At 32.1% G+C, this 12,623-nt stretch overlaps 1 protein-coding gene across 3 annotated transcripts in view; it reads left to right on the forward strand.

Moving 5' to 3' along the window:
• LOC140443451 (tyrosine-protein kinase Src64B-like) overlaps positions 1 to 12,623 on the forward strand; it is a 459,485-nt gene that overhangs the window by 435,346 nt on the left and 11,516 nt on the right. For all 3 annotated transcript variants that reach the window (XM_072534716.1, XM_072534718.1, XM_072534717.1), the window contains 3 exons: positions 5,309 to 5,562; positions 7,999 to 8,211; positions 9,037 to 9,295. In XM_072534716.1, coding sequence (XP_072390817.1) covers positions 5,309 to 5,562; positions 7,999 to 8,211; positions 9,037 to 9,295 — 726 coding nt within the window. The remainder of the gene's footprint in view (positions 1 to 5,308; positions 5,563 to 7,998; positions 8,212 to 9,036; positions 9,296 to 12,623) is intronic.

Below are 12,623 nucleotides of genomic sequence, written 5' to 3' on the forward strand. Positions count from 1 at the left end.
ATTACCATTACCTCTTAGGACTTCAGCCACCTTTACATATAGCATTTATATAACACATATTACAAAAGGTTAATATAACCTTTTACTTGTTACGTAAATACTCTTAAAGCTTCACAAAACTACATCCCCTTTAAACAACCCCTTTCAAATGTGCAAATCTGCAAAACGATAGGGTATGTGAGAGGTAATACACAATATAATTACTCTCTGATAATAACCTCAAAGCATAACAATATATCTTCTTCTCCTTCTTCTTCCTCTTTATAAGCAGTTTTGCTTGTTCATTGGCGGATTAATACCTCTATGGAAGATTATCACTCCATCTTTTGCGCGATCGTCCGATACTTCTTCATATTGAAGTCGTTCGATTACAATATATGGATTGAAGAAATAATCTGAGAACATTACAATTACTATATATACTAGTGTATAGGAGATAAGGCAATCCTCACAATGTTATTATTTTTATAGTTGTAGAATTTATAGGCTACCAGTTTCTAGGCTTACAATGTATGCCCCATTATCAATAAGTCTGTTTTAACAAAAACTGAAAGCTAAAAACAACATGAAACAAATAATGAACATCTAATACAAAACAAGAGTTAAAAAAAAAGAGTTAGAATTCAAAAATTAATTAATCAAGCAAACAACTGTAACTTAATTAAGTAAGAGAGTTGGTATATACGGTAAAAAGTATATAAGGTAAAAAGTATATACGGTAAAAGAAGTATATACGGTAAAAGAGGAACTAACTGCTTTATAAAGAAATATCTGTATATTCCGAATTTAGAGCGTACTCTTGTATCTTGTACTTCAAATTTTAAGCATATGCTCTTCCGGTGGGGATCTATGGAGTGAGTAATACCGAGACGCAAGCCCCCGTCTCTTGCCGTACTAATAATTAATCTGGTTATCGATACACCAGCGTATTCTAGTCTAAGTAGCGTATTCTTGAATGTTATACTACTACGTTAACCATTTTGTTTTCTGGCCAGGATCTGAACCATCCACAACTAGATCATTCACAGTGAATGATATTCGTCCGCTTTGTCTGTTTGGCTATCTTACCTACTATAAATAAACCTACTTACCTATTTTTAATCTGGTGTGAATAAATTAAGTTGGAGACAGATACGGCACAGTGACTAAAAGACTAAAATGCGGACTAAAAATTCATTAGGCAAGTAGCATTGAACGATGTACATAATAGCTCCTTTTTAGTTTACATAAATGGTAGTGTTCTCGAAAATATTTTTTATATCAGAAAAATCTCAATGGTTATCTATTTTACAAATAAATTAATCCTTTAAATACGACAGTGACGTGTTAAACAAATAAACCTAGGTAATTTATTACTTTTACCTATCTTTTATTAGATCAAATAATTAATAGATTTTTGTAAAAAGATATTTCGGAATAACTCTTCTAGATATCTAAATTTTGCATTGTTCCCTCCGACAAAATTCACTGAATTATTAAGCCGGATACCTCGTCCAAAGTGTGGATGTAGGATAAGAATAGCGTATATTATAGTTATATCACCATCTTACAATCAATTCACCGTAAATGTATCTAAAAGCTAGCACTAAATCATATTTCTTGTAAATTCAGCCATTTGAAAATAGGCATTAAAAGAGTGCGTAAAAAATTCACGTTTGCGTAGTCTTTGTGTTGAATTTATTTTATTAGCGATCTACTCCCTTAAGCATATTGCCCCTGTTCGTTTTCATACAAATTGGAAACTTTTTTGTATGTATTTATATTTACGTGATTAGATATAAACAGATGTATTAGTTGATAGTGATGCACTACCAAATGATTTATTTACACTTGTAGCGATAAGACTACCAAAGAGAATTGAAGTACTATTATAAAAATAATACCTCAATCAACCATGGGAGCTTATCGTCTATGCTTCGCCTAGCTCAGTATCTCAAGTGTGAATTCGTCTTGTCTTAAACTAGGAATTAAACGATAAACCCTCAGCTGATAGCAAATAAAACAATACTTATGGCATCATGGCATTGATGGGCTGCTTGCTACCAATTATCTGTGGCCTCCCAATTAGGCAATTAGGTCTTCCAGAGCATGTTATTCCATATTACATTTGTGTGGCCTTCCAATTAGGTGGTTTCAGAAATATCCCATAAAATCTTCAGTACAGCTAATAAACCCAATAATACAGCCAATAAACTATGATTTTCATCATAGGCAATGTATGCCTATGATGGAAATAGCTTTTCTGTCAACATAGAACAGAATATTTAATCTACCGGACAGAGAGAGAGAGAGAGAGAGAGAGAGAGAGAAGGCAAATATTTATTCTACCGGAAAGAAAGAGAAAGAAAAGGGCGCCACCTACTGTTTGAAGAAAAAATAGTAAAAACTAAACTAGAGGTAAAGAAATTAATAAATTAATAAAGATACGTTTATAACGTTACACACTCTAAAAAGCACTTACATACAATAACATATAGATACTAGATAGTCTGATAAACCTTCTTTGAAATGAAAAGCATGTTTTCCAAAAAATTCTTTTATTTTATTCGATATAGGCCCCTTTTAGCTCAATACAACGATTCCAGCGATTTTAAAACTTCTTTATGCATTCTGAATAATACGATTTTGGCAGTTTTACAAAACAGGCGTTTGTTTTGTCAATTATATCTTCGCTCGAGTTGAATTCTGCATATGCGACCGTTTCTTACTAAGTTCCTGCTTTAATCTGGCTGATCAATTAAAATTATGCCGTTACAATTCCAAAATAAAGTAACGATAACCTTTCCTACCCATTGAGCCACTCTTGACCGCTTCAGAGTACTTTTGTCAGCTTCAAACCATTGCCGTGCATTCATTCTATTCTTTGGTATGTAGTAGTGATCCAGATTTCATCTACGGCTAGCAATCGACGCCAAAAATCCAACGGATTCCGCTTCAAGGTCCAAACACTGCTGAGAATTGGTCACAGGATCATGATTTTGATCAATAGTCAGCAATGCGGCACCCATTGGCAGGATAATATTCAAAACTTCGTTCAGAATATGACTAGTGTACTCTTTACTAATTCTTGCACCTTCACGTCACTCACGATCAACTAAAGCCATTTATATAGGTTTTAATAGGAGCTAGTCCTATAATATTTGTCCACCTTCTCTTTTGTTTCCTTGCCGTTTTATTTCTAAAATAATAATGTTTAAGAAAATATAGAAAATTGTTTTTCTTCATATGCGTCATTTTTTCAAACTCGTCAAAGTTATGCAGCTGTCAAAAATATACTAATCGCGCTAAAATTTGACATTTTAAAAATTGACATGCTAAAATTTGACAAATGCTAAAAAGATTAGATTTTCTAAAACCAATGTCTCTTTGCGCCCTAATCGGCGAAGGAGGTTACTTATCAGACCCCCAGATATTATTAGACAAGAGCAACAAATATTTTATGGTCTTTGCCGAAAGAAACATGTTCTGCTTGTATCTGTTTTTTACTTTTGTGCTTATTCTCTTATTTTGTGCTTATTTTGAAAATCACCTCCAAAGTTTGCGACCTAACTGTGTGTTGGTTAATGCACGCCACGACCTTGGTTATTTAAGACGGAAAAGTGTGGGTGATTGTATATAATCTAATATCATATCATTGATTAATCTTCACTTACAAATACTACTCAATGAAAAATTATCATTTTCCATTTTTTTATTTTCTTGGCCGACAATACTTCCCTTTAATAATTATATTTTCTGTTCTTTCTGTAGTCCATACACAAAACTTCTTAAGCTCTAATTTATTTTTGTTTGGGTACGAAAAATTCAGTTGCGTAAATTTATCAGTGAATATCCGTATTTTCCATACACAAGTGATCCCAGATTTTATAAGATCGAAATAAAAATGAAAAAAAGTTGGTTCTTTAATTTCGTAATTATTTAATTTGATGCTGTCCGCATAAGTTTGAAACCTATTTGCGGGTATTTTTTTTATTTTTGTATAAAATTCTTACAAAAGCGTGTGTAAATGATATGTAATATTTTATAAAACAGTAAAACACTGAAAACTTTTGTTTTTAAAACTATATTATACTTTTTTTATTACATTTGTTTCAGCAGAGTGCCTTTCTCAAGTGATCTATTTTTGGTACGCGTTTGCACTTTATAGTCTTTAACTGAATAAGTTGAGAAGGGGAGAACTGTTTGTCTTAAGTTGGTCATTCAGAATTTTTAATTTGTTTATTTTCATAAAACCTAATAAAGATAATTTAAGGCCTTTTTCCTTAGTTAAAGATAGTTTTAAGATTTAACTTGCTTTTTCCTTTGGCTCTTGTTGTTCTTAATATATTTGCCTAAGTGGTTGGTTGTTCTAAAAGCAGAAGGTACTGGGTTTTTTCTCTAGTGGTGGAAATACTAATTTCAGGACTTTCTTATGTATTTTTTGATTTTATTTTTTATTGTTTGTTCGTTGTACCCATTGTTTACTGCTATTTGTTTAATGATATTTAATTTATTCTTTAAATCTAGAAAATTTCTGGATTGATCCTGTTCTGTTTCTATTGTAAATTCAATTGGAGTGAATTAAAATACGATAAAATTGGTCAAGTTGCCTTTTAGATCCTGTAAAACATACCACTACATCGTCTACGTATCTCCATCAATATAAAAACTGTTTGAATACGGGATATTTTGAAATTTTGGTTTATAGAGGATTTATAAAAATATCTTCTTAAATTTTGCGTTAAATGTGGCGACTTAAAAAAAATTTACATCTGCCGAACTTGTCCAACTTTTAACAAACGTATAGCAGGACATAAATGGACTTTCAATAATAGAAAAACAGATTCTAGGTACGCACTTCATCTAGACTATACTCATTCTTTTAATGACGAATTTCAAATTCTTCACATTCAAAATAAAGGCCTTAAGCTATTTCTATTAGAATCAATGGAAATTACCAAATTAAAAAATACAGACATAATTCTGAATGACCAACACGAGACAAACAGTTCTTCCCTCCTTAACTTATTCAGTTAAAGACTATAAGTGTAAACGCATATCAACAATAGATCACTTGAGAAAGGCACTCTGCCGAAACAGCCGTAGTGATAAAAAATTATAATAAATTTTGTGGAAGTTCTGAAAGCAATAGTTTTCAGTGTTTTATTTTTATATAAAATGAAATTCCATCAAGTAACGGTCGAATCCATCATTTTTGTAATATTTTACAATATTATTGTAGCCTCTTTTATATTTATGACTTAAGTATACATTTAAGACTTATTTATAATATTTATTAAATAATTATAAAATTCATTTTATTTTCCAGCTGGTTCTTTGAGAACATATCCAGAAAAGAAGCCGAAAAACTTCTTCTTGCTGAAGAAAACCCACGTGGTACTTTTCTAGTCCGTCCTTCTGAACATAATCCCAATGGATATTCTCTCTCTGTTAAAGACTGGGAAGAATACAGGGGATATCACATTAAACATTACAAAATAAAGCCCTTGGATAATGGTGGATTTTACATTTCCACGAACAAAACATTTGACAAACTTTCTGATTTAGTTAATGCATATACCAGTAAGTATAATTTGTTAAGCTATTAGGAAATTAAATATGTAGTGAAGATGGGCAAATACAAAGAATAACATTTTATTGTTCACTAATGCTTTATCTATTATCTACATTAGTTTTTTAATTTTATCACTTTCATCACAGTATGCCATATTAGTGGGGCGTCTTGGATTAAATTTTTTGAGGTTAGACCCGTTTTAATTATAAATTAGTTATTAATGCAGTTCTGAAAATAAGTAATTTTAAATTCATGTTATTTGTTTGTTTACTTTGGATGCCTCTGTATAATTATGATAAAAAACAACTCAATAGTAATCGCTAGCTTCACCGGATGGTTTTCCCTCGCCTTTGAAATTTCTGAATATTACCCAGAAGCGATTGATGGATATGGTGATCGGTGTCACTGCCATTTGGGTTGGAGCGGTACGAATAGAATAGAAATATGCTTTATTGTCACTGAAAATTGTACAATTTTATGGACAAAGCTTACAAAAAGTAAAAAAAATAATAACAATTTAAAATTTACTAAAATCACATAAATCGTCAATATCACAAAATAAAAGATAATAAAATATACAATCCATTGCAAAATTTAACTAAAATGCAAATTGCATAATAAAGCCTTATGAACTAATAAGTTTAAGTTCTGCATGTGATATCCAGATATAAAAAAATACTTTAGTTACTTGTACCTAAACGTACTGTAATTTCTTAGTTATTCCTTACGAAACTCTTCCACTGATTAATATAGTCTTTCAGATAGATAGGCTTTTATCAAATTAAGGAACTTAAGAAAATAAGTTGTAGATGTAAGTTGCAAAGGGAGATGGTTGTATAATTTTTTTGCCGAATATAATATAGGGACGGGATCCGTAAATACACATCAAAGGTTGCATTTCTGGTGGAGTAGTCATGATGATCAAACAGTTTCTAAAATATATAAAGAGGAAAGAGTTAAAATCCCGTGATTTTTGAAGTAGCTTCTGCAATGTGTTATTCTACTGAGGCGTATTGTTCTTTTTTCTAATTTAAAAAAAAAACATAAGATTGGGCAGCTGTACCCCAAAAAGGAAGGCCATATCGAAGATGAAACTTAAACAAAGAAAAATATGTTATTTTAGAAGATGCTAAATTGATTTCCTTCGAAACAGATCTTATTGTATAGCAGGCTGAGGCTAGTTTCTTACTTAACAAATCGATATGAAGGGACCATTTAAGGTTGCTGCCTATAAAAATACCAAGAAATTTTACAGAATCAACGATACTGATCTGGCTGTTATTAAGAAGCAAGGGATGAAGAGCTCCTTTGTAGGATAATGCTACTATCTTATCCACGTTAAAAGAGAGTGAATTAGAGTCGAACCAGGTTTTTATTTTAAGTAGATCAGAAGTTATAGTTGCATGAAGAGTTGCAATATTAGAGTTCCTCCAGGTAATACTGGTATATCAGCAAAAAGAAAAATTTTCCGTCGATTTTTAAGTTAGTGATGTCATTTATAGAGATAAGGAAAAGTAGTAGAGGACCCAATACTGAACCTTGTGGTACTCGACATATAATGCTTTTGTGACTAGAGTCAGTATCATTTGCTCTAACTAGTTGTTTCCTATTCCTCAAGTAATATTGGAACCAATTCAAAGAAGTACCTCGAATTCCGTAGAAATGTAGTTTTTTTATCAACATGTGATTTACACAATTAAAAACTTTGGCATAGTCACTAAAAACAGTGGCAGTGTAAAAATTATTGTTTAGTGCTTGAAAGACATCATGTAGTACAGAAAACAAAGCATTACTGGTACATTTATTAGATAAAAAGCCGAACTGACTTTGTAATAAAATGTTATTTTCAACGAGAAAGGACATAAGTCGGGCTTTTATAATTCTCTCAATAATTTTGGATAGGACCGGTAGTAAGACAATAGGTCTATAGTTGCAGACATTCGATTTTTCACCACCCTTATGAAGAGGAATAATAATTGCTGTCTTTAGGCACTCTGGAAATATACCTTTTTCAAAGGAATCGTTAATTAGTGAGACCAGGACTTCCAACACATTTTTTGGGAGATTTAAGAAAATTTTTATGAATAGTCCATCAGTAGAAGATTTGCTTTTGATACTACTGTGGGGATCAGATCAGATTTATCAGCTGGTCTTATAAAGAAGGAATTCGAGACCTTGTTTCAATTGGGGAGATAGACAATAAGATCTTGTGGCAAAATAGTTGATGTTATATTTTTACTTACATTAAAGAAGTATTCATTTAGATTTTCAGGGTTTTTAGAAATTCTGAAAATTTAGATTTTCAGAAAACTAAGCTGGTTCTACCTAGTTGGCGTATACTGTATATACCACACAAACAACCTGTAACAAGCTATCGTTAGAAAACCATATATTTTCCTCTGGTTTCAAATTATCATAGCTATAATATTAATTTTTTTTTTTAGAAAATGCTTATGGTTTATGTCATGTATTGTCGAAACCATGTAAACGACCGCAACCTACAATGTGGGATCTAGGTCCCACATATCGTGATAAATGGGAGATTCCTAGAGATGAACTGGTTCTCATTCAACGACTGGGACGAGGAAACTTTGGAGAGGTATACTACGGAAAATGGAAGAACAATATTGAAGTGGCTGTGAAAACTTTAAGAGAAGGTATTTTTTTATTATTTTTATATATATATATATATATATATATATATATATATATATATATATATATATATATATATATATATATATATATATATATATATATACGTATGGATGTATGTATATAATTTCTATGGTTTTTTGGGTTTGATCTACGTTGAATAATTTTGATTTTTAGAAAAAACATTGTTGGAAGACGTTTTGGCAAGGTCACACTTGTCATTTTCAAGTCAGAATAATTTTGCTTCCTCTGACTTGACAATGGCAAGTGTGACCTTGTCCAATACGTGGTCAAAACATTGATAGCTTCCACGAATTGGTGCGGGGGTTGGCGCGATCATTTATGACAGTAGGATTTTGATTGACGGGTGAAGCGGACGATATTTTCTTAATAAGAGGTCTCCAAATGAATGGGGGCTATGGTTCTGGAGTTTTCAAAATCAATTTTGTGACCTGTATGAAGATGGTGTTGACCTAGAGCTGAAATTGAGTCAGAATAGCAAACAGAAATGGAATGTTGATAAATCCTATTTTGGATTCTACGATTTGTTTGGCCTATAAAGGATCGGGGCAGTCTGCACAAGGAATTTCATGAACTCCGTATTGTTATACATGGGATAACAACACGGGAATTATGGTACTGATACAGGGATTATGGTCGCTTTAATTCAATGATATATGATTCTCTTCAAACATAGTGAAGAAGTTTGAATACATTGAAAGATAACTGTACCTATATTATTTTTTAAGTTGATAGACACCCTAAATATGTGAATATTTCCATTTTTACATAAAATATTTGTGTATAATTTTTTCTTCTATTTCTAGGTACTATGTCAACTGCCGCTTTCTTAGAAGAAGCGGGCATTATGAAGAAATTTCGACACAAGAGGCTTGTAGCATTGTATGGAGTATGTAGCGAGGAAGAACCAATTTACATCGTGCAAGAGTATATGAACAAAGGCAGTTTGCTGGATTTCCTTAGGAAAGATGAAGGGCGACATCTCCAGTTTGAAGATTTGATTTATATTGCTTTCCAAGTAGCTTCTGGAATGGAATATTTGGAATCCAAACAACTTATTCATAGGTAAATATTATATTTTATTACCAACTATGTACGTTCTAATATTTTAACCGCATTTCTTATTAATGTTGGGGCATTCAGCACTACTTCATCGGTTGGGATTCTGGAACTGTTCAAATAATTAGTTCCGAGCTCTATTTTTTATAGTCCCTTCGAGAATTATTAGTTTCAGATTTCAGCCGTTGGTATGTTTTTTTGTTTATATATTTTGTTCTCCAGAGATTTTCTGACACGGTTTTCTTGATCTAGGTTGGAATTTATGTACTGGTTCCATTCAATTTTTCTGTTCTCTATCCACCTATTTATTCCTTTTATTTTCTATATGTGCTTTATACCTTCGGTTCGAGTTTTGTCTCGTAATGTTTTATGTTTTTTTATGTAATTTATTTTTATTTCTGTTGTCTGTAATAATATTTGCGTTGGTTTCGTGTCATCTCGGTTTTAGCTTTATATATTCTGGCCTTTAGTTCCGTTGATAATAACTTTTTTCATCAAATGAAGTACCACAGGTCCCACATAGTCTGTTCGCTTTAATTTTTTGTTGTTTTACCACTTCCTCCATTTTTTGTTCGCTGGATAATTTAATTTCCAGATATTCTGTTTCCATCACCTGTTCAATGATTTTGTCTTTAATTTCTAATTTGCAACAAATGGCGTCGTTTGAAACTATTATAGCCTTTGTTTTTGCTATGAAAATTGTCGTTTAAACTGTAAAGGGGTGGTGTAAATTATCGGATGATAGTCATTATTTTCTGCTATAATGCATCATCTACATATCAAATAATTTTTAAATTTATAGTATTAGGACCCAGGACACCTTGCCTTATGTTTGCTTTGTATGCAATTATTATGCCAATATGCAAGATATATGTTTATTATAAGGATTTCTCTATGAACACTGCATCTGTGCATGAACGACCTGTTTTGAACCCTTGCTGCTCTGCTTCGAGTGTTTTTCTTTCGGTAATCTTCTTTGTTAGTATTCTTGTTATTAGCTTTAGACTGGTGAAAAACATATAAGTTCAAATCATAGACATATAGTACCTAGAGCAAATGTGCAACAGAGAAAAAAGATGCGAGCAGTCCTTGCATCTCTTTCCAATGGCCAAGGTAATCGACCACGATACCTTTCCTCTGCCAAAAAATCTTCAATCACAAGTCAGGTAGCAACAACTGAAATGTTTAACGTAACAAGTCGTTGTAGAGATCTGATATTGTTTCTGCTTCGGACCTGGATAAACGAGGTTCGATTCTTTCTCTGATTTTTTTTTAATTTAATATTAATCAATATTACGTTTATTAGATATTTTTAATCTGTAAGTAAATCTTGAAAATAATAAATGTGTATAATATATATCTTTAAAAATGGAATAAAAAGCAATTAGAACTTTGATCAGATAAAAGGCATATATCGAGCACAGTTTAATTAAATCTTGCCCAAGTACTTTCGATCCCTAGATCATCTTCAGGGGCATTTCGTCAATTGCGGCCTATCCGACAAGAACAAAATGTCATAAACATATAAATGTACATCACACTACACTACAAAAGGACAAACAAACACTTTAAAATTACTTAAGAAAGGCTACATTACTTGCAGAAGCCGGAGACAGAAATTATTTACGGCAATTAGGCCTATTATTACTAAATATATAAGTATTTTAACCAAATAATTATGATAGCATACATGGTAATAAATACTTATTATAATATAATATACTTAATAATAAGTTCAATTTCGCTAAGTAAAGATATACAGGGTGTTTCAAAAAGGTATGTCATAAATTAAATCACGCATTCCGGGGACAAAAATAATTTGATTGAATCCAACTTACCTTAGTACAAAAGTGTACACAAAAAAGGTTTGAAATTACAAAATAAAAATTGTTTTTTTGCATTATCTCCTAAACTACTTGAAATTTTGTAATAAACATGGACACGTTCCTTTCTTGTTCTGAAAGCATTTTTCATACAAAAGAAACAACAAAATCTAAGCGCACAGAACAATTTTAAGGGGGGTGTGCAGCCCTAAACCCCCCCAAACTTTTGAGTACCTTCAAATCAAATGAATTATGTGGCATCATTAGTTTAACACATTATTTTTAAAAATTTTTTGCCTCTTATCACTTTTTCGAAAAACTAGTTTTTTCCTAGTTGGCCATAAAATTACAATTAGTTTCTACGGATAAAATAATTACAAACAGTTCCATCAATAATAGTCAATAATTTGAAGCTATCATTTATTGTGTGAATAAGATTAATATTAAAAATTTTTATATTACAATGGCCTACACATTTCAGGAAATAGCAGATATGCATTTAACTTTGGGTAAGTTGGATCAGATTAAATTAGATTTCTATAAACTATCGGGCATGTCGTAGGTGAATGACAAGAAAAATAGTGCAGCAGTCGCAAGACGTTATTCAGTAAAATACTCCAATCGAAATAAACCCGATAGACGATTATTTCTGACCATTGATCGTCGTTTACGGGAAACGGGTACATTCCAACCGTAAGTTGCTGGCAATAGTGGTCGTCCAATAATGGATGCAACTGATGAAGACATTTTAGAAATCATTGAAGAAGTCCCTGGAACAAGTACAAGGGTAATAGCTGCTCAAATAAATGTTCCTCACGTAAGGGTTTGGAGGCGTTTGAAGGATCAGCTGCTTAAAGCCTATCACTTAACAACGGTTTAAGAGTTATTAGTTGAAGATTATCCTAAAAGAATTGGATTTTGCGATTGGTTGTTAATGGAAAACACTCGAAATGTTAATTTTATTAGAAATATTTTGTTTACCGACGAGGCTACCTTTAGTAGAAATGGAATAACAAACCATCATAACGAGCACATTTGAGCTGACGAAAATCCTCACGTCAAAAAAACAACTCATCACCAAAGGACTTTCTAAGTTAATGTTTGGACAGGAATTGTGGATGACAATCTAATAGGCCCAGTATTCCTTCCTAACAATTTAAATGTTGATAATTATTTGTAGTTCTTGGCAAAAGATTTACAAGGATATTTGGAAGAAGTGAATATTGCAATAAGGCAAATAATGTGGTTTCTACAAAATGGCGCTCCACCGCATTACAGTAATGAAGTTCGGGAATACCTTTGCAGGCAGTATCCTGGTCGGTGGATTGGAAGGGGTTGTGACGCACCTATTTCTTGGCCACCCAGAAGTCCAGTTCTTAACCCCATGGACTTTTGCTTTTGGGCTAAAGAGAAAGTGTATTCTGTAACAATAGAGGACGAACAACAATTGAGGGTTAGAATAATTGAAGGTGCAAATCAATTTCGTCAGAAAAATATGATTTTTCAGCGCA

Source organism: Diabrotica undecimpunctata, chromosome 6 (assembly GCF_040954645.1).
Source record: "Diabrotica undecimpunctata isolate CICGRU chromosome 6, icDiaUnde3, whole genome shotgun sequence".
Taxonomy (NCBI): Eukaryota; Metazoa; Arthropoda; class Insecta; order Coleoptera; family Chrysomelidae; genus Diabrotica; species Diabrotica undecimpunctata.